At 40.2% G+C, this 23,808-nt stretch overlaps 1 protein-coding gene across 2 annotated transcripts in view; it reads left to right on the plus strand.

The window, feature by feature from the left end:
- Nucleotides 1–23,222, plus strand: part of LOC120518319 (cysteine-rich motor neuron 1 protein-like) — a 165,653-nt gene extending 142,431 nt beyond the window's left edge. For both annotated transcript variants that reach the window (XM_039741057.1, XM_039741058.1), the window contains 7 exons: nt 2,833–2,954; nt 7,304–7,525; nt 9,622–9,837; nt 10,221–10,439; nt 15,612–15,737; nt 17,159–17,337; nt 21,088–23,222. In XM_039741057.1, coding sequence (XP_039596991.1) covers nt 2,833–2,954; nt 7,304–7,525; nt 9,622–9,837; nt 10,221–10,439; nt 15,612–15,737; nt 17,159–17,337; nt 21,088–21,258 — 1,255 coding nt within the window. In that variant the 3' untranslated portion in view covers nt 21,259–23,222. The remainder of the gene's footprint in view (nt 1–2,832; nt 2,955–7,303; nt 7,526–9,621; nt 9,838–10,220; nt 10,440–15,611; nt 15,738–17,158; nt 17,338–21,087) is intronic.
- The last annotated feature ends 586 nt before the right edge of the window (nt 23,223–23,808 follow it).

Raw genomic sequence — 23,808 nt, forward strand, 5'->3', positions numbered from 1 at the left:
GTGCCATATGTGCCAAGTACCATGAAAGACAACAAGCTCTATTGAATGTGCAGCGCTGTACGTTTAAAGCGTACCAAAGAAGGAGTAAAACATTTTTAAGTATAGAAACAACTAAACTTTGACAAGAAAAGCTATATTTAAAGAAGAGACATTTTTTTCTAATGTTTTGCCTTTTATTCTACGTGTGTAACAACATTTTTTCTTTATTGTTGTGTGGACTGTTTGCTTTGAATTTTCACTAAATACTTTAAAATGAACTTTTGTACTGAGAGATTTCTTTCGGCACACGCGTTACCCGTTCTTGAACTCGCCTTACACACCCGCAGCTACAGTGATGATGCAAAGAAAGAGATCATGAATTATTGGGATTGGCAGTCAGAAATGGACAGAAATGTGAATTATTTGGGTTCCACTCTAAATCACATTTTATCTTAAGCTGACAGTTCACATTTTTGTGAACACTGAGAACTCAGCTGAACAGGAGACTAAATTTAGGGTTCAGAACACAAATCAGGAAAAATCATGAAAAAAATCTCACGTATAATCCACATGGAAAGTCAGTCACCCAGTCGCATACTCACAATGTCTAAAACTTGGATTTTCACCAAAATATTTTTAAATAAACCACTTCTGGAAAGCTGTCCCATGAACAAGGAAGGAACATACGCATGGACACAGCGCAGGAAGCTTATGGGTGGCCAATGAATAGGAAGGAGTCCTGATCAATGAAAGAGGGGGCAGGTGGGTCTGTTTTGTCATGTAGGGTCCTATGATGACCCTATTTTCCCCTTTATATTCTTTATTGTGTAGACTTAACCAAAATGTGTGCATGCATGTGTTCCTTCCTCATTCGTGAGAACCCTTTATTGAAGTGATTTATTAACAAATTAAGAAATTAGTGGAAATATGTGATTTGGATCTTGTGAGTAAGTGACTGGTTAGATAGATAGATAGATAGATAGATAGATAGATAGATAGATAGATAGATAGATAGATAGATAGATAGATAGATAGATAGATAGATACTTTATTAGTCCCAGGGGGAAATTCACATACTCCAGCAGCAGCATACTGATAAAAATCAATATTAAATTAAAGAGTGATAAAAATGCAGACAAAAGGTAAAACAGACAATAACTTTGTATGATGTTAACGTTTACCAAAGGGTGGAATTGAAGAGTTGCATAGTGTGGGGGAGGAATGATCACCTCAGACTGTCAGTGGAGTAAGACAGAGACAGCAGTCTGTCACTGAAGCTGCTCCTCTATCTGGAGATGATACTGTTCAGTGGATGCAGTGGATTCTCCAAGATTGACAGGAGCCTGCTCAGTGCCTGTTGCTCTGCCATGGATGTCAAACTGTCCAGCTCTGTTCCTACAACAGAGCCTGCCTTCCTCACTAGTTTGTCCAGGCGTGAGGCATCCTTCTTCTTTATGCTGCCTCCCCAGCACATCACCGCGTAAAAGATGTCGCTCACTACAACCGTCTGATAGAACATCTGCAGCATCTTATTGCAGATGTTGAAGGACGCCAGCCTTCTAAGGAAGTATAGTCGGCTTTGAACTTTCTTATACAGAGCATCAGTATTGGCAGTCCAGTCCAATTTATCATCCAGCTGCACTCCCAGGTATTTATAGGTCTGCACCCCCTGCACACAGTCACCACTGATAATCACGGGGTCCAGGAGGGACCTGGGCCTCCTAAAATCCACCACCAGCTCCTTGGTTTTGCTGGTGTTCAGGTGTAAGTGGTTTTAGGGTCCTATACTCCTCCTCCTGCCCACTCCTGATGCAGCCCACGATAGCAGTGTTGTCAGTGAAGTTTTGCACATGGCAGGACTCCCGAGTTGTATTGGAAGTCTGATGTATATAGGCTGAACAGGACCGGAGAAAGTACAGTCCCCTGCGGCACTCCAGTGTTGCTGACCACAATGTCAGACCTGCAGTTCCCGAGACGCACATACTGAGATCTGCCTGTAAGATAGTTCACGATCCATGCCTCTGTCCAAGTGGGAGAGGGATCGGTGTAGCATATAGATGATGGCATCCTCCGCTCCCACCTTCTCCTGGTATGCGAACTGCAGAGGGTCGAGGGCATGGCAGAGCTGTGGCCTCAGGTGGTGAAGCAGCAGCCGCTTCATGGTCTTCATCACATGTGATGTCAGAACGACAGGCCGGAAGTCATTCAGCTCACTAGTACGTGATACCTTTGGAACTGGGGTGATGCAAGATGTTTTCAAAAGCCTCGTTGACTTTGCATGTGGATTATGTGACACAAGTAACACAAGTTTTTTTTCATGGATGTTTCATGGAGGGGTGGCGCAGTGGTAGCGCTGCTGCCTCACAGTAAGGAGACCTGGGTTCGCTTCCCCAGTCCTCCCTGTGTGGAGTTTGCATGTTCTCCCCGTGCCTGCATGGGTTTCCTCCCAAAGACATGCAGGTCAGGTGCATTGGCGATTCTAAATTGTCCTTGGTGTGTGTGCGCGCCCTGCCCAGGGTTTGTTTCTTGCCTTGCGCCCTGTGTTGGCTGGGATTGGCTCCAGCAGACCCCCATGACCCTCTAGTTAGGATATAGTGGGTTGGATAATGGATGGATGGATGTTACATGGATATTTTGATATTGTTTGCTGTTGTACTGCATTGGATCCCCTATTGCAACCATCTTACCTCCTTTATGCCTGAAAACACGAGAAGTAAAATTTTTCTTGGCCATTGCTATAAAGCACATGGGGTAAGTAACATTTAAGCAAAATATCTTTTTTGGTGTACTCTTTAAAATTCACCTCATGCTAGTACCTCTAGTGTAACACCTGGTGTGTTTTGCTCTGAACAGAAAGAACAAACACGGCTGTGAGATGTGCCGTTGTGTGAAATGTCCTCCGTTCATCTGCGGCAAGGAATGTCCAGAGGGCTACAAGCAGAATAGAAAAGGCTGCTTTGTCTGTGCCTGTAAAGGTAGGTGTGCTTCTTAAAGGTGTCACACACTGCATTTGCAATGATCTGGAGTCCTCAGCAAACTCATTACTAGATCTTAGATAAAGTCTTGGGAGATTAATTTATTATATTTTGTTAGGGAGAATTACTTAATAAATAAAAAAAGTCATTTTAAAAAAATAAAATTCAAGATGGACATCCTTTTGTTACACAGATTGTTGGGTCCTCCTTGTGCTATAAGCACCTTGAGCATAGGAAAGGCACTATATACATATAAATTATTATTATTATTCAGTGTCTTATTGTTTAGGTTATTTTGCATAACATATTTAAATATATGTAATCTACATCAGAGGTCTCCAACTCCAGTCCTGGAGAGCTACTGTGGCTGAAGGTTTTCATTCTAACCCTTTTCTTAATTAGTGACCAGTTTTTGCTGCTAAATAACTCTTTGTCTTAATTTTAATTGATACACAATTTAAGACTCAGGTCCCTTAATTATTTATTTTTTCCTTAATTAGCAACCAACAATATTAAGACACAAAATTAACTAAAACATAAATAACAACAATCAGCGTCCATCACACAATAGCTGAAAATAAAGAAAGGTGAAGGCCTCAGTAATGTTGATCTGCTCAGGTCCACAAAACAGCGCTCTTAAAGAAAAAAATAATGTTTTGGAAATGTCTGCCATGGCAGATTGAGCACCATGGAATTAAATAACGGGTGTAATTAGCAACAAGAATTGGCTTCAAACTAAGAAACTGAATGAAGTGAAGTTGGTTGGAGTTTGAGGCCCCAACTTAGTTGGTCATCTGTTGGCTCACTTCACATCAAATTTATGTTTAGGTGCCAATTAAGGAAAAAAGAATCAATTTAGCTTCTCAAGAAAAGTTAACTAAAATAAAGGGAAATAGTTAATTAGCAGCAAAAACTGGTCATTAATTATAAAAGAATTAGAATGAAAACTTCCAGCCACAGTAGCTCTCCAGGGGCCTCATGTATAAACGGTGCGTATGGACAAAAATGTTGCGTACTCCCATTTCCACGCTCAAATCGTGATGTATAAAGCCTAAACTTGCCGTAAAGGCACACACATTTCCACAGTAGCTCAAACCCTGGTGTACACAAGTTCTCCGCTCGGTTTTGCAGACTGGAGGCACCCAGCATCAAAGCAGTGCTACTGTTCCAGTGTGGTTTCCCTTTCTTTTTAAGATCCACATCCCTGATGTGGCTTTATAAATACACATAAATAAACTGCATATTGTTTATTAGTTTAATGCATCTGATTGTAGTTAACCTGTAACAATATAATGGTCCACAGAATAGTCAAACATTCCAAATACCATAACTGTTTTAGCGTTGTTACTCTCACTGCACCTTCTTCTTCTTTCAGCTGCTGCCATTAGGGGTTGCTGCAGCGGATCATCTTTTTCCATATTACTCTCACTGCACCACTCAGAGTATTTATATCACTGTATCTGAGTGGAGAATCAAAGATCTACAGAAGCTGAGAAAAAAAGAAAACGCTGCCTCAGCCATGCTATCTATTGAACTGCTCACATATGACAACCACTTCAGAGCCTTTCTTCGCGGTTCAGAAACAGTTTCATCCCAAGAACTATAAACGCACTCAAATCAGTCAATCAAGTGCTCCTTGTAGAACGCTTTGTACTTATAAGTACAATTACTTCACTGTATAATATTGCACAACCTGAGCCACTTTATAAAGCACGTATTTACATATGATATCATTTTTAAGATGAAATGTAGCAAACTATGTTTATTATATTATACAGATAAAACTTTATCTTCATTTAAATGATCTACATTGTTAAAAATGAAACATGTGAGGACACAGTGCCGCAGCGCTAGCGAGACGCTGGTGCTCTGTTCACGGATTGTTTCTGCCTTGCACTGTATTCTTGCTGGTGCTGGCGTGACACTGGAAGGATAGATGGATGGAATAATTACACGTACTACGAGGATATTTCAATGTTCCTTAAACGTTTTGAAAAAATCGGCATTCTAAGCTTACAGAAGGCTTAACGTCTATTACAGAGCTGATTTTGTGGCGATTGGTTATTTGGAGAAAGAAAACTAAGGACAGGAATTGCAGGTTAGTACGTTTGAAACAGACAGTACTGCTGCAGTAAATTATTTCATCGAAGGTTGCGCACAGCGCAGCAAGCATCTTGTGTGAGACATGAACAATCACTGCGCCATCGTGTTCCCATGTTTAATAATGTGCTTTACCTCCTATCATCATGAAAATGATATCACGTATACATCTCAGTATTTTAATTAGAGAGTTGTAATATCAACGAATGTAATGGATTCTGTGTCTTGTCGGAGGAAGAGAAAGCCCGGAAGCACGTAGTGATTCACACACATAGAGCACATAGAAGATCAAATACAAAACAAAGCTTTTAATGTGCTACTTTAGTTATGATGGGGTTTGAGAAACTAGTAAATTAAATGATTTTAAGATGAAGTTTATGAAGTTCTACTTTAATGACAAAATAAGCTACTGTACATGATTAAAGTGGAAATTTCAAGATTAAAGTTGACATTTCGTGCTTTTGTCCCACTGTGCGCATATTGTTTTTCTCTGTACCCTAATAAGCTTTCATATGACACTCAGACAGTGGGCTACAACTCGCCTTTTCACAGCGACTTTGGTATCTGACAACTTCTTTTTTATTTCGGGCACTGTGCGACTTTGTGAACTTGATCTTTTGAGTTTCTCCGACACTCTATGTCACTCGATCGACTTCCTTTTGTTGTTTATGCCACTGTTTAAACCAACAAATAGTACGTTTTTCTTTCTTTTATTTCCCCCCATGCTTTTGCCATTGCCTTTTCACAGAACGCTGAGCTTAAGGGCTATTTATACTGATTTGCATATTCAAAGTGGTGTAATTCTGGGAGGAGACGGGGCGGGACAGCAGGCGCCTGCACATACATTACTTTTCACGCTGACTGGGATTTATGTAGCGGAAGAAAGTATGAGTTGGCATTCGCACAGATTTATGCATCTGGATTTTTTTGTGCATACGTACATTTCCGCTTTTGTCCGTATGCCACGTTATAGTGTGAATTCTACGAATGGCGTTATGCAGACACCTGCTCTACACCAATCAGTACACAGATAAATGGTATTTTCCACAAACATCCTGATGTCATTAAGCATTATCTAAAGTCCTAAATTAGTGAAACATATTAAAAGTCTTGAATAAACATCTGATTCGTTGAAAAAAGATTTAGAAAACAAAAATATAAAGTTAAAATGTTGTATTTAAACTCCTCTGTAATTTAATTGTGTTGGTACAAATGATGTCTGGATGTCACAGGCAGGCAGTTCCAAGCACTTTTTCCCTTACATGTTTATACTTCTAATTTATCAAACAGTGCAGAAAACTCCATTCTTCTCTGTTAAGAGTGATATGAAGTTTATTGTTAATTATTTTTCTTAGTTAAGCACATTTTTGTGAATTTTTAAGAAGCTTTACAGTAGCTGTATGAGGCATTGATTTCTTTACACATAGGACCACTTTTACTATTAATTGTTTTAACTTCACTAAAGATGCACAATGCCTTCACAAAGTCTTCAGACCCTTCACTTCTACAGATGCTGTTATGCTGCAGTTCAGTTTTCCTCATCCAGAAACACTCAGTACACCAGCATGACAAAGCAAAAACAGGATTTCAGGAATTTTTGCAGATTTTTTAAAAATGAAAAACTAAAATCTTACACTGACACAAATATTCAGACTCTGCACTCAGCACTTTTTTGAAGCCCCTTTAACAGCAGCTCCATCCTGGAGATTTGCTGGGTCTGATGTAACAAACTTCACACACCTATGTGGGAAGTTTCTGCCATTCTTCTTCTCAGATCTCTCCAGCTCCGGCAGGCTGGATGAAGAACATCAGTGAATAGGCATTGTCAGGTCTCTCCGGAGATTTTCAGTTGTGTTCAAGTCTGAGCTCTAGCTGAGCAACTCAAGAACATCCCTGTGTGAACCTTCGGCCCCCTCTAAGGTCCAGGGCTTTCATTAAGAATATCTCTGCACTTTGCTCCATACAGCTTTCCCTCAACCCTGTCTAGTCTCCTGATGCTGCCACCGCCATACTTCATCATTTTAGTAGTAGTACTGCGCAGGTAATGAGCGCTGCCTGGTTTCCTCCAGACATGATGCTTAGAATTGAGGCCAGAAAGTTCAATCTTGATTTCATTTGACCAAGGGAATCTTGTTTCTCACATTCTGAGAATCCTTTAGGTGTCTTTTTGCAAACTCCAAGTGAACTTCTATTTGCCTTTTACTGAAAAGACTTCTCTCTGATTGTTCCTTCATCTTTTCATTTGTCAGAGACTGATGAAGTCCTAACAACAACACCACCATTAGCTCCAAAGATCAGCTACTGCCTGACTACATCAGGCCATCGCTACAAAGAAGGAGAGAGCTGGCATGACGGCTGCCGGGACTGCTACTGCCATGCTGGTCATGAGATGTGTGTACTGATTACCTGTCTGGTCCCAAACTGCTCTCATCCTGTGGTTCGAGATGAACAGTGCTGTCCAAGCTGTGAAGGTAAGTGCCTGTGTTTGTGTTAATTCCATGCAGTGTAGTTGAAGAGGCCCCAGCAGGCCAACCTGTCAGTTCAGTGCGGCTTCTTCTTAATCAAAGAACATTCATTTAATGCAGAGAAAGCACCACTAATTACTGCAGATGGCTTAGGTAAGGTAAAATACACCAAAGTCGTGCAAAGAAAAGCTCAGACATATTGCACTGTCTTCAGATAATTTTTTTTCTTAGTTGCTGTGGTGAAAAATTCACTTTTATTATTTGGCTTCTTGCAGAATTTAAAAGTCCAATTCACGATTTATATGATACAATGACAAACTCTTCTCCAAGACTTTACCTTGCGTGTTTACAGGATGTGTTTGTAGGCATCTGAATGCAATCATCATATAGAGCAGGACTGTGCAGCACACAGCTGTTGAACCGCCTGCCATGCTTTGCTTTATTAACAGCGTCTGTCAACAGACAGAATCTAGAAAGTGATAATCCACAGCAAGGTCTCCATTACTCTTTTTACAACGTCACTTGATTACTTCATATCATTTATTTCTATGCTCAGTTTTACTTACATTTAATAGCATGGACTACATGTTGACTTTTCTCCACTAAATTAAAACAATGTAAGAAACCAGAACCCATTGGACAAACCAACCAATTCCAGTTTTGGATTAAAGCTCTACAAGCTTTGCACACCTGGATATGGGCAGTTGATCCCATTCTTCCTAGCAGATCCTTTCAAGCTATGTTAGATTAGATGGGAAGTGTCTGTGCACTGCCATCTTCAGGTCTTTCCACACATCTTCTAGGGCTGGGCAACTCCAGGACAGTCACAGAGTCACACCAAAGCCACTGCAGCATTGTCTTGGCTATATGCTTTGGGTCATGCTGAAAGGTGAACTGTTGCCCCAGTCTACATCATGTACACTCTGGGGCAGGAGTCTGGGCTTGGGCTGGACCACTCAAAGAGACTCAAGGGCTAGTCCTAAATCCACACCAACGTTGCCTTGGCTGTAGGCCTTGGGTTTTCTTCAAGGACCTCTCTGTGTTTGCTTGCGTTCATCATTCACTTAATTCTGACCATTCTTCCTGACCCCCTAGCATGATGCTACCACTACCATGACTCACCATAGAGATGGTGTTGGGCAGGTGGTGAGCAGTGCCTGGTCTTCACCAGACATAATGCCAGGAGTTCTGCCCAATGAGTTGAAATCATGTCTCATCAGACCAAAGATCTTTTTTCTTGTTCTCTTAGAGTTCTTTAATCTAGCCTTTAATCTACCAAAAACACCTGATTGCTGGAGTGCTGTGGAGAAGGTCGTCCTACTCACAGGTTCTCCCATCTCAACATAGGACATCAAAAGTCATGTTAGAGTGACCATTGGATTCTTGGTCACCTCCCTGACCAAGGCTTTTATTTGTCTGGTTACTCAGTTTGGTTGGAGAGCCAACTCTAGGAAGAGTCCTGGTTGTTCCAAATTTCTTCCATTTCACAATTGTTGAGGTCTCGGTGCTTCTGGGAAAACTCAAAGCTTTAGAAATGGTTTGATCCCCTTGCCCTCATCTGTGTCTCATCACAAAATGATGGTGGAGGTCTACACAGAGTTCCTTGGACTTCATGGCTTTGAATGGTGATTTGCAGGACCTTCTATACACAAGTACATGTGTGCCTTTCAGTTTAATGTGCCACTGGTGTACTCCAGTCAGGGTCTGTACACAGCTCAAAGACAGTTAAAGGAAACAAGATGGACAAAGCACAATTTGAAGTGCCATACCAAAAAGTCTGAATATTTCGATAAATGAAATATTTCAGTTTTATATTTTTAATAATCCAACTCAGAATTGAGAAGGGAGCTAAATGCAACGGCATAGAGAATTTTTAACAGCCCAAATCATGACAGCTGGCATTACGTCAAAAGGCTTCCAGCATTCCCCATTAACCCTCATATAATGGAATCATGGGAGAGCACCCCCAGGACTTAAGGTTTAGTGTCATCTCCAGTGACAAATGACAAACACCGCTATAATTCTGCCTGCAGGTATTTCTGTTTTATATCTTGGCTGAAAGCAGCAGGAGGTACCCATTTTTTCAATGTTGTGTTTTTCAGATGACTCTGGAAGTGGGCAGCCTGAACCCCCTGATCTGGTGGTGTGTAGAGCACCTGGTGGGGAACTGTACGTGGAAGGAGAGACTTGGCAGTTGGACACTTGCACTCGCTGCACGTGCCGCCAGGGTCGGGTTCTGTGTGACACTGAGGTGTGCCCGCCAGTGTTGTGTCACTCACCTTTCAAAGCTCAGACTGCATGTTGTTATGCCTGCCCAGGTACGCCATGTGCCCATGTGTGTGTCATTATTGTGGCATCCACCAGGTCCATGGAGATGCCAGCTGGCATTTTTCATAATCAGTTTTGAGAGGGGAAAAAATCACAAATAACAATTAATGTAACTTTTATTGCTTCCATGAACTGTAACAGGATATTAGTGGGTGACATCAGCTATGTGGGAAAAAAACAGAGCAGCTATTGTTTTGAGTTGAATTGCATCTTTAGTTGTAAATACGTATTATAATCCTTGTGGGGCCAATCCAGTTATGAAGAAAAAGCAGAATGTGTTTTGGGGAAAAGGCACTGAAACAAATTAAAAATGTGAAACTGGCATTGTGCAGAGCCTTAATTTAACAGCAGAAAATGAACTCTCGTCCAACAGATGACCAACTGAAGCTGCTACCCATCAACGCCAGCCAGCAGGAGTTCTGCGTGTCCACTAATGGGGAAATCTCATTGGCTGGAGAGTCATGGAAAGAGAATCCGTGCACAAGCTGCATCTGTAATAAAGGAACCATCAGGTGCTTCTCACAAGGATGCCCTCAAGCATTCTGCCGCATCCCAGTCTTGAGGAAAGGACAGTGTTGTCCTCAGTGCTTAGGTAAGCCGCTCCATTTCATTACAGTTGGCGCAGGATGAAAGCTCGCATAGCCTGAAGGATGCAAGTCCTGTTCAGTCCTTCTCGGTTTTTTATTTTGTAACTCCTTTCACAAAAGTGTGAATACACTCTGAGAATGTGCTGTAGATTCAGAACATCTCCTTCACTTTCTACCCACTTTATTGTGTGTAGATTTCATTTTAAATGGATACATTTGCCATTTTTGTCCATTAATCTACACTTGATAATCCATAATTAAAAGTGAAAAAGTGTTTTCAGAATGATTTGCAAGTTGATTAAAAACCACCAACTGAAATCTCCCCTTCATAGAAGTATTCAGACGCTTCCAAATTGTGCTCAGGTGCAGTTCCTCCTGTTTGCTTTAACTGTCCTTGAAATGTGTCTACGACTTGCCTGGAGTCCACCTTTGGTAAATTGAATTGATTGGACATCATTTGGAAAGACAAATGTGTGCCCAGGTTACTCAGTTTGGATGGAAAGCCACACCTGGAAAGAGTCCTGGTTCAATTTTCTGTTCAGTTTCAAACTTCTTGAGGCCAATGTCCTCCTGGGAACACTCAGAGTCTTAGAAATGGTTTGAGCATGGAGGGCTACAGAGAGTTCCTTGGACTTCATGGCTTGGTTTTTGTCCTCACAAGCAGTGTGTCTATACACAGGTACATGTGTGCCTTTCTAAGCCACGTCCAGTTAGTTGAATTTACAACAGTTGGACTCCAACTAAGTTTTAGACGTATCTGAAGGAGAATTAAAGCAAATAGGACAGACCTGAGCACAATCTGAAGTGCCACAGCCAAGGTATGAACACTTCTTGGAAGGAGAGACTTCAGTTTTTCATATAACCCTTGTTGTGTGGAGAAGGACCGTAAAACCTCTCCACTTGAATAGCAGGATGTCACGTAGTCTACTGGATGACCTAAAACTCTTCCAATTTCAGATTTATGAGGCCAGGACACATATGTCAATCCCAGAAAGAGAATAAGGAAGATCACTACTCTATATGGATCAGGATTAAAATGTCTGGCACATTTCAGAGCCATATTGTCCCATTGAAAAATAATTAAAGGAAGGCTATCATAACTACCAGGAGTCTAGAGCAGAACAATGCCACCACTACCAAGATAAACACTTTAGAGAAATAGCATTCTTAATGGATTGCAGGGTAGCCCGTCAAATCTTTGGCTGACAATTCCACCCATCCATGTGCCCTCCATTATAAAAGCATCCCAACCAGGTAAGGGACCACACATCTCAGCCAGGACGCCAGTCAACCCATGTTGTCCATGACACCATCTCAGAACGTAATGCATTACAGATCAACAGCCCACCCAGTTCTACAATTCCAAGATGACTTAGTGCAGTTAAGTTGATCAGGACTTAGCTTGGGGTTGCTCCATCATGGTGTTTCCTCCCTCTTTTTGTCATTGTTCTTCAGTCTACTCTATTTGCTGGCCAATTTCTGCCACCCTCTACTTGGGTATTCTTTAATTAACATTTACTGCTTTGCATGGCTTTAGGGGGTATTTTGGTGATATTTATTTTTGTTGTTATTAAGATCAAGCAAGTACAAAAATGTATGCATGCCGTAGCATTGAGATGCATTTGGAGACTTGGTTAGCTGGTTTGAAAGTTGGATTATTTTTATATTTTCTAGTCACGTTATCAAAGAGATGTTTGTAACACTGTGTCATGTGCCAAAATAACAGTGATAATAGACTGGAGTTTGATGTATTAGTAGTGTGCCTAAAATATGTTTTTTTTAATACCATTTTATATCTTGTGGCTTCACAGGCAGCAGATTCCATCTCAAGTGATGTAAGGACTCCCATGCTGTTGTTAGTTGCTGGATGTCAATGGTCTCTGGCTAATTGGATTTTTTCTTGAACATAATATTTTCCAAAAAGTACCCAATAGGGGCTTAAAATTGGTGCTGAAGTTGTTGGCCACATCCAAACACATCACAGCTAGGAGATCATGGCGGCACTGTCCCGACAATTTACAGTGCCAGAATTCCAAATCACTGTAATCTTTAGATGAGCATTATTCAAATGGCAGGCCACGAGCCACGTGCAGCCCAGAGGCAAACTCCGAGTGGTCCAGTCTGTGGTCCCGCCAGGAGTCCAGACTGCAACTAAAATGGTCTTAAATGCAACCAAAAATAGGCTTTGGCGGTTATCATTTCTGCTTAGATCGGCCTTGGCGAATGAAATCATTGAAAGTTTACACCATTATATTGTAACAGATGCAAAAGGCCATTTTTATTGTAAAGCGGATGTGCCTTTAACATAGATGTCGCCTGCCTGATGTTTCGTCACATACAGCAATGTGATGAAGTCTGTGTTTGAAGGTTGCAGGTGTATTACTGTCGCTTTACAAGGCTGCTCTGTGATTGACGGAGGACAGTAGACTTTGTTAAAATGATATCAAAAAATCCACTTTGTTAATTGTTACTTCAGTCGTTTTGGCGTGCGTGCTATATGTTCTGTTACCAATAAATTCTTCAACAGGAGCTCATCAACATGGAAAATAAGATTTAGTAAAAAAAATAATAATAGTTATAGTTAAAAATTCATTACATGACACCCAAAAACAGTGTACATTTACATTTTAAAGACAAATCATTAAATAAATGTACTACCGTAGACCCCGGAATACAGGCTGATTCGGTATATTAGCCGAACCCCTTCTCTACCTACTAAATTACATGCATTTGCCGATGACTGGTATTTAAGCCGACCCCCTTCTCCAAGCAAAATTTTCTAAATTTCCTTAAAAGTGTCTCTTCGGGTATATTTATAATGTATATCGGCGAGAGTTTGAGACTTCCGGCATTTTTGATATACAATATAATGTGCATAATTTACCAAAACACCAATCATTTTTCTAATGTACTAACCAAAAAGTTATAAAAAGTGCCAAGCCTACTTCGATTAAGCTAGGAGCATGGTCACAGCGGCTCAGGGCTCTCCTTTTCAGTGCACTTTTTTGTTGTATTTGTACTTTTTTTTGTCCTTGTTTGTGCACAATCGGTTTGGCGAACATCCGCTACACCATTCAGAACCTTATAGACATCGGTGTCCAGAGCCAGACATCTGTTTCGAGTGTTTTTCATCACACGCACAACATCCCAGACAACATAGCGAGACCAGCGGGCTCTCCGTGGATTGTTGTCAGGTCTAGGAGACGACACAGACGGAGGAGGAAAAGAAAGCAGAAGCGGGGCCGCAGATCCGGCGTTATGCTAAAGCTAAAAAACAACCATATAAGCCCTATACAGAACTTTTTTCTGCACTGAAGGAGCTGCTTTTAATCTCATTGTGATGCGTATAGTGACAATAAAAGGCATTCTATTCTAGAAACAATTTCATACTGTACTCACCATTTAATTTGACATCTTTGGGCTGCAGTAAGGGAGGAGATATTTCCACACAATGTCCATCTTCGTTTCGATTGCGATCGCTTTCTTTTACCTTCTCTTCCTTCCTTAGCAATTATGTGTCTTGCTTGCATGGTCTTAATGAATTATATATATATATATATAGGTAAATCACTGCAATGACGGAAATTACATCCACAAACACATGTATCTGGGCTCCGACTGACACTACTAACGCTCGGTTGTTTGTTTACAATCGCTAAGCGGATACACGTGACCGCATCCGTTTAAGTAACAAAGATGTTGATCGTAAATCAAAATAAAAAATTTCATTTTAAACTTCCCGATAATTTATTATAAATTTTATTAATAAAATCAACAACTAAAACACTTTTTTGAATAAATTCTTCATTTAATTTAAAGTACCAGCATGCAAAGTTACTTCTTCATCTGAAAGATGGCTCTGTGGTTTCGTCATTATTTACTTCCATATTTATCGGCAAAACCTTCATTGCGCTGGAAATCTTGAATCTGAAACGATACTCGTTGTATAAACCGACCGCCAAACTCCAAGCCAAAAATCTAGGACGAAATTCTCGGCTTATATAACGGGATCTACGGTAATCTATTTTCACGCCATACGTAGTGCATTTCTGTTAAACATTTACTAAGGCAGTTTTTTTTCTCGAAAGGTGTTGCTGTGGAACTCAAATTTAACCTCTGAGTGATTAAAACTGTGTGAATGAGTTTAAGTTCTAGGAAAAAACAAATCTCCTGCCTGTCATGACCACCCCTTTGAATTGGGGGAGGATCTCATATTTCAAAAGGGAAATCAATGTTATTGCTAATATTGTGTACTTTTTTTGATTTTATGCATTTTGAGATGTGTCTGGGTGAGATGTGAGCAAAATGTTTATTTTTTATTTCAAAAGTGGAATAAGGTATTGCTACCATCTCTAATTCTGTTCATTTATAGCTTTTTTGTTGTTTTTATGTACATATTTCATGTGTCTGTGTCAGATGCGACTAAATGTAAAAGGGAAACGGTGATTAAACTATTTGTTTTAAATACATTCATTTGTGCTGATTTAAAATTTGTCATTACCTACTGCTTACCGACTGCTGAAAATGCCTGGCACAGCTACATTTCTTGGTCTGAAAATCTGGCCTAACTGAAATTGTAATTAATAGCTCTACTTGTTGTTTTGAAATACAGAGTATACATTTAGTCACTGAAGCCCAAAGTGTCACAGAGTTATATTTCATACATTTTTACATAAATTACGTTGCCTTTGTAATTGACAAACTTCATGCCCACCACAAGCAGTGAAGTGGTACTGTGGATCAGAGCAGGAGTCCTTGTTTCCGTATTATTACAGTGAAACTCTTCCTTATGTTGCTAATCATCATCCAACACATCACCACTCTCTGCCACTGAGTAGACTTACCTGACCTCAAAGTTTCTGTCCTCCTCACCTGAAAAATCTCCAACCATATTTGTCATTGCCAGTGACAAGATAAACCCCAAAAAAACTCCAAATGTCCATATAAACCACAGCCTTGTAATTCTCACTATAGGTGACATTCATGAGAATTCACTGTCCTGTAGTCGCTCCCCCATTTCCTAATAACCTCCAGTGTTGCATGGTGGGTGTCGCTCCATTATGCAATCCTGATTGCAGCCTATTCCTTTACATTTATCTCCATTGTTAGAAATGATGGACTTTAAATCATTATGCTGAGGACACTAATCTTGAGCTTTGTCTCGTTCTTTCCTGAAGATGGCACCACCACGGTCATCCCAGTGATACTCTCCACGCGGTCCTCGACCCTTGAGACATCCTATGTTGATGAACAAACCCAGAGGCTGCCTACTACTGAACCTCACACCACAGTTTCCAGTACAGGTAAGAGAGGTGCTGCCTTGATCGGATCTTTTAGGGTTTTGCTTTCCAAGTGAAATAATTGTTTTGTAAAATGGTGAAAACCCTGAATGGTCAGCGTTGATGTAATCAGTTGTTGTATTTGACAAAGTGACCAAAAAAAAAGCCAAGAGTATTGTTATGTGTCAGCCAGGGTTTGCACAGATCTGGTGTTTTATTGTTGTTTTTGTGAATTTTAGTTCATTATTCCTGATGTTACTGCATTAGTTTTGTTATTTTATTTTGTAATAATTATATACTGTCTCTTTAAATATTCCGATGTTTCTTGTGTTTTGTGGGTTGAGCCCCCACGAGATGGAGCCACCCTGACGTCACTACTGCTGGGTCCACCCATTGCCTTTATTTTATGTCAGAGAGGGGAGCCCAGCAGTGTATCATTGAGATTGTCTTGGAGTTGTGCAGGTATTCCTTTTCATTTGGTTTTTCTGTATTTGTGGATTCTTCACTCTATAATCGGTTTCAGCTCATGAGATCACAGATTTGCAATGCTTTTTTGCCTTTTGCTATTTTTGCCCTTTTTTTGAACTGTTTCACTGCTGCCATTTCAAATTACACTTTGTTTGCTGTTGCTAAAGGGGGTTGCTACTTTGTGCGACTTGTAACATCAGTGGGCAACGTAATAAAGGTCACTGTTGCTCATTTCCTGGTTGTCCAAGATTGTGGATAAAAAGACAACATTTTTGCATTGTATAGGATTGAACAAAAAAATGGATTTTCTGGGCTTAGAATTTTGCTTTTTTCCTGACTCTGATTTTTGTTTCTGCAATTGGCTTTTCTAGTTGGTATTTTCTGTCTGTCCCTCTGACACAAAGGTTTTGTCATGTCCATTTCCTGGTCCTATTTCCTTGGTTGATTCTCATCTAATTCCATCATAGGCAGAACAGTAGTGATGAAGAGGAGGTAGTTATTTGACAGATGAATTCCAGTATTAAAAATGTGTGGTTTAGGATGACATGTAACGGCCTCCGTGTGGTATTCCAGATTATCAGCAAGCTTAAAAAGGAGGTGGATGTCAATCCACACAGTTCACCATTTGTTTATTATTATTGTCATTAAAGCTAACTTCACCCTGTGATCATCTCTATTCAGACTAATCCTTAAATATTTTAGAAAGGCCACTGATTCTTTGGAAAGTTAAAAACCAAGAGAGAGAAGATGAGATCAATGACTGTCACTATGAAGGACTCTGAAATTCTAGGCCTTGTCACAAAGCACAGCGCTTAGTGGGGGTCAGCGAGAGTCAGAAGCTGCTAAATAGACACAATAACCAGTCTAGAGAGGGGGGCTTTTAAAAACCTAAAAATAAATATTAAACTCTGGGGACCACTAGTGAATTAAACATTTGTTTGTAATATTTCTTTGCAATTTTATACTTTTCATTTTAGATGTGAAGGTTCTTCATGAAGACTATCCCATCCAGACAGAAATGGCTTTGATTTACCAGTCAGCTGCGTGGGTTTTGGCCGGGATATTACTGGCTATTGTCATATTCCTCAGTTCAGCCATTCTATTGAACAAAAAGAAGAATGGGATTCAAATGCCATGCTATGGCGCACCGAAAAAGGTGGGGCAATTTGGTCTGAGAAGTACCTTTAAGTTGTGTAGTAAGTTGTGGAGATGTTTTACATGTACATAAGTGGACCACTGTGATCCGAGTATTAGATAAGATGATTTCCACACAAAATCTTTTGTTGTTACTTAGCACATACTGTATCTGCTGGGTCTCCTTATGGACTAAGCTATTATATATATATATATATATATATATATATATATATATATATATATATATATATATATACATACTAGGGGGCTTTGCCCCATGCTCAAGCACCCCCTACCCCCAGGGTGTGCTACGCGCCAGCCACTTAGCATTTCTGACACTTGCGTTGTGAAGGGAAAGGGGGCTGAACGCATGCTAAGGAGATGCGGTCAGATCAGCTGCTGCCGAGCTGCATGTTCTGCTTATCACACTGCACGTCAATCGATCATTTAAAAGCCTGTGCAGCAGCTGCCCTTTTGTTTCACGGGATGTTAAAGTGTCTTTTCGAGAAGATCATGCGGGACAATAAAGTGTCTTTCTGAGAAGCTTACGTCTTGACCCAAGATTTTTTATTACAATATATATATATATATATATATATATATATATATATATATATATATATATATATATATATAATCAGTGTATTTTTCCTCAAAGACCTCTGCTTGCATCTCACCATCCAAAGACGTGATGTTAGCCTGACTGATATTTATACATTAGTCTCGTGTAAGTATAAGTGGCCACGCATGAATGCACCCAGCGTTGTTTTTCTTTCAATGGTTGGTTCTTTCCTTGCATGCAGTGCTGTCAGGAAATGTCCTGGCTCCCTGCAACCCTCTCCTGTATTAAAAGATTCTAAAAAATGATAAACGACTCAATTTTTCAATTTTTTATTGTACCTCCTTGAGGTACAATAGGTAGAGCCTAAAGCAAATAGCGAGTTTCTTTAACAAGTGATTGCCATTGTTAAAAGGTTTGTACTTATCAAGGTATTCGGCAAGCAGCCTTACCCTGATATTTGTGGGATGACAAGTGTGTGGAGTCAGGGTGCAAAACAAATGCATAAAGCAAAGCTCTTACCGTCAGAAGAACACATGAAGGGCTTTATTTTGTGGCGTTGACTGGAAGGCAAATTTATAAACTTAGCAACAAAGTGACCGATGGAATAAATAAGTCCAAGTGATTTATTGAAAGCAGCATTTTTGTAAATTGTCCCCTGCCCAGCACAGCATGTTTCGATTTCCAAGCAGTACCTGAAAATGTCAGCAGGCTGGCAAATAATGAAAACCTTGTGCACATCCATCCACATCTGGATTGCATCACCACAAGGAGGGAGTTTCAGTGAAAAAGAGTTTTGGGGTTTGTCCTTTCAGTATCGGGACCCTTAAACCAAGTCTATATTTTATTGGATTAGAACATAAAGATTAAAAAATCGTAGGAGAGTTTCTGTCTCTGGTGACACATTAATATGAATGAAACTCAGGGGGGATAGGAAATTTAGAGAAGGGCAACCGTGTCTGCCGTAGCAGGCCTTGTAGTTCTTTTTTTTGGTGTCTCATTAGACAGCCCCTGAGCACTGTAAGTATAATACACTGAAAATAAAACCCTCCAGTATTTACATGTTTCTATACTTGTATCTCTCAATGTCTTTTAGGTTTTTATACATACAGAATTTGTTAAAGTGAGTGAGTGTGACCAAGGAGTATCATGAAATAGAAATGTGACCAGGAGGTAAAAAACATGTCCACTGAATCCGAGTTAATTAAATGTGCATGTCTGTGTACAAGTCACAGCTTCACTTCTGGGCTGAAAATTCCACTTGTGGTGCTTTTGTTAAGAATATGTGTAGTGACACTCCTGTTAAAAACCACGCTTTAGTTCATTATGGGCTAATAAAGGGGAGGTACATCGCTTGTCACAGCTTTCTCTGTGTTTCTCAATGAAAATGGTGGATATTTTCCATACATTTTTATGCTTTATCCTGAATGAATTCTGGCTAATTGTATGTCTGTTCTGGGGTTTCGAAATTCAGTGATGTGGATTCTGAAGTTAGGTTTCAGGTTTAATACATTTTTGAGGAACTTGTAGGTTATTATCATTTTGCCAGGACACTATTTTGTTTTTCCTTGGGTTCTGCCATTTTGTGGACTCCATCGTCATGATGCTGATCCTGGTTGCTAACTTCAAGGGGTCAATTGATGAGTGAACTGACTCAAGATGAGACAGTAAAATGTTTTAATGAAAAAGTATCAGAAGACGTAGTTAAGAATAAACATATCGACCAGTCTTGAAGTTCAAAACACTAAGCAAAAAATCTTTTAACCAGTAAAATATTTGTTTGTGCACAGGAGAGGACAAACGAAAACAAAACAACACACACCAAAATTATAATCCTAATATAAGATGCTCCAGAAGAAAACGCTGGTCTATATACTGGCGCTTCTAACGTCAACACAAATCACACACTCCCAGATGATTCTGGGAAAAATCACTGTGGCAAATGTCAACACACTACTAAAAATCATCAATTTGGGTTGTAAAACTCATATTTGATGTATGACTAGGGGGCTTTGCCCCCTGCTTGCTTCACTCACCAACCCCCCCACCTGTGCTACGTGCCAGCCACTTCACATTTCTGCCTCTCATGTATGTGGATTTCACTTTCACCAAACAACAAATCTTTTAACTTTCGTGGATACGCCTCTTCATTGGGAAGAAACACAACTTTTCTATGATGGCAACACGAATTAGACGATCTACAAGTCTCCAAATTAAAGTTTAAAGCCGCACAATATCTACATACTTCTGTCATACCACCTATGTCCCTATATTCAATCTCTTTTCACTGTTCAGTTCTCTGAGAAATAATTTCCATTTGTTAGCACTAATGCGATCTTCACTATCAGTTTTTTGAGACTTTCAAAGTTTAGTACTTTCATATTCTCTAACCTGCTCTGCATGTGTATCGCGCCAACATTTTTGAACCTCTTTAGGACGTTCTACTTTGTTTTCTACTCTTTGTCTTTTATTTCCGGCTGGTTAAATCTCTTGGCACAAAGTCTCATCTCTTGCGGGACATGAAAGTGTCCCCCTGAAAAAGTCTTGTCTTTTCCCAGGATTTTTTTTATATAACAGAGAGTCATGTGTTCAGCCCTCAAGAAACGCAACACAAATTAAAGAAGATAGCACATTATAGCAGTAAGAACTCGTTTTGTCTATAGATAATAAACCTCTGTTTTTTTGCAACATTTATTTTTGATTTCCTAGTTTCAATTTTTGTTCTGGTCGTGCCTTCAGTGATATAGCTAATGACGTTCGGTCTTGACCTCAGCTAGTTTTTTTTACTTTGTGTATGTTTTAACAAAAATATAAACTGTCCTTCTTTAAGCCAGTAAAATTGGAGTAAAGGGGCAGGAGTCTTTGTGCACAGCCCTGCTGAAGACGATTGCACTTTGCCAAGTTCTCTAAAGGATTGTATTCAGTGCTGGTTTTGAGTTGTCTCACTTATTGATTTCCTTTAAACTAAGTTTGCAGTTGGTGCTCTCAGCATTGGCAAGACAAAACCTTTTAGATCCTGAAACAGGAGAATGTCGGGAGGACTATGGTGCTTGTTCGGTGCTTTGTGTCCCTGACAAGATGGATACTGTGTGGAGTTTAAGGTGTCATGTGAGTTAAGACCACACTTGGGCTAACAATGCAGCCAGAAAGTGGAATCAATGAAACGCACCACCTCATCTTCTAATTGTGTGTATGTTTGTGTTTCCTCAGACAGTAATACTGAAAAAACACGTCACCAAGAACTCAGTGGTCTATATGGAGCCTTCCAGTGAAGATGCCTTCCAGAGCATTCGAAACGGATGCACGCTCGGCTTGGCCAAAGACCTCAGCTCTCCTGGCAGGGATAGGTACGGCAGCAAGCAAAACTCCCCCCTGGATTAGAGTGGCGTTGGGCCTACAGCACAATCTGCATTGTCCTCTGTCCACTAAACACACACTGTCTTTCCATCAAACTTTTGGTAAAAGGATTTGGGGGAGCCTTCTTGCTGGTGGCTGCTCCCGCCATATTTTGTATTTCCAAGTGCCTTTTGAGGAGAATCATTTAAAGTAGCACAAAGGATGTGCCCACAGTGGGTGGGTAAAGCTGGGTAAAGGTACCATCAGAGCAAAGGCTGCAGCAATTGGGATGAAGACGCCAGCGCTGCTATGCCAGACAAGTTTCAAGGTGATGCTGAGCCAATACTCTGTATAGCCGGACAGTCTTAAAGTGAGATTTACACAGAAAAAGTATTATAAGGTTTTTTTTATGTTTCATTTTTTTATTGTTTAAAGTGTGCTTTTGGCTGTTCTTAGTACAATCGTTCTAAATCTGTGAAATGTTCTGTTTGCTACTTCATAACAGATGTGGCTTGATGTTGAAGAGCTCTTAAACTTAACATGAAATGCATGGGCTGCTCACTTTGGGCTTAATGTAGTAGGTGAGGGCTTTATTAACAACTAGAGCACCCCCTGTGTTCACCGAGAACAATGACCTATCATATCTAATTTCTCTCTCTTCTGAATGAAGTTCTTCTGTCACTTTAAAATGCTGTGAACTTTTGGGTTGTTTAGGTGAGTTCGTTTATTTCTTTAAGGATAGAAAAGGCCAAGAAAACAAGTGCAACAAAAGATAAGCTGTAGGTTGGATTCTACAGCACCGTCGTCCTTCCTGCCACCTCAGTTTTAAAATCCCCATGAAGAAAATGAAAGTCTCTCTGGACTTTGCTTTTAGACTGGCATCCTATTCGGGGCTGCCAGGCTAGAATGCACCCTTGATTGGATTGAGAACGTTAGTCCTAAATGTCTTATTTGGTTTAACTATTCATAGTTGAGGTTGGTTAGAGGCTTGTTCATAGTGTCAAAGCCTGTAAAAAATAAGAATTCAGTGAAAGGATCTTTAAAGCGATATTATAATTCATATTCTTCATCTTCATCATTTGAGCAATGGGAGCAGAGCAGGTGTGAGCCTTGGGTGGGCTCCATTTATTGACCAGGGTGTGAACCCCTACCTCTTCCATTCAGATTTGCTCTTCACATCCCACACCTAATTAGTCATCAAGTGCAGCCCCAGTTGTGGTGTCATATGAGCAAAACCTGCAGAGCTGTAACATCGTGCCTGCTTCACCCAAAAACGATTGTTTGTTTATCTGTTACTTGCTGATCTTCAGTTGAAAAGTTCCATCTTGTATTGCCACACTTCCCGAGGTGATTTTACAGAAGTGGTTAATTTAATAATATTTCCGTTAAAATACATGTGTTAGTGATATGGTGAGCATATGACTGGATACCCGACATGTCAAGCAATGAGGTTCTTTCATGGACATTTTTGTTATGATGCGATTTCATTATAAGTTTATTTTTTTTATTTTTTCTTGGACATTTTTGATACATTTAAGGATTTTGAAGGTTTGCTAAATCTTATTTTGATCACATTTTATTTGTAAAAATGTTTTATTAAAGATGGTAAAATATGTTAACGTCTTTCCATAACACCATTTTGTTTTCTGTAGGCGCCATTACTTTAGGTTTATTTTATGTACTGTTGCTAGCTACGTTGCTATATGGGGCAACCGGAGTTCCCAACCAATGATGCTATGGGTTAGAGGGTATGAAGTTCAGCTCAAAGACTTTATGGTCATCCAAATTCTGGATAAAAGTCTTTAGCAGCAAGTGCATTTCGTTTATCAGTCTTTTGGGGACAACTTCAGGATCTGTTACATTACGTGACTTTCAGTTTTATATTTGTCATAATTTATCTAAGAGGACACGATTGATGGGACACTTCGATCGTGGGTGGGCTCTGTGTGTTGATGTGAGCTGACAAGCAATGAATGCTCATCTGAAGGCATATAATACAACAAGGAATAAGGAATGCGGGTGTTTTGGACCTCACAAACAGAAGAGAAGCTCGTCTGTCTGATGTCTCAAGTTTGACATACTTCAAAATAATGGAAAAAGAAAAACAGGGGTCGGGATTGCAGCTGAACTTGGCGTACCTAGTAATCTTGGCACAACACTGGCTCCACAGTATGACTGTGCTTGAAAGTTTGTACACGTGACATCGGCTTTAGGGATTTATTTTCTTTCGATTTCCAACACCTTCAGTAGGCTTGATGACAGGTCACTTTAGACTTCATGGTTTCAGTCTTTGCATGACTTTAGGCCATGTTTCATCTACATTTTTGTGCAGGTTGGAGGGCCTACATGCAGGGCAGGACGCAAATTAACATCATACCTAGGACAGAGCAATTTCAGGTTAAGGGCCTTGCTCAAGGGCCCAACGGAGTTGAGTCACTTTTGGCATTTAGGGGATTTGACCTGGCAACCTTCCGATTACTGGTGCAGATCCATAGCCTCAGATCCTCAGTCCAACTCTAGTAGCCTGACTCCCACTCCCGACACTTTTGAGACCAAAGCCTTATTCAGAATGAGGCGATTTATGTGACAATGACA

The sequence above is a fragment of the Polypterus senegalus genome, chromosome 18 (genome assembly GCF_016835505.1).
Source record: "Polypterus senegalus isolate Bchr_013 chromosome 18, ASM1683550v1, whole genome shotgun sequence".
Taxonomy (NCBI): Eukaryota; Metazoa; Chordata; class Cladistia; order Polypteriformes; family Polypteridae; genus Polypterus; species Polypterus senegalus.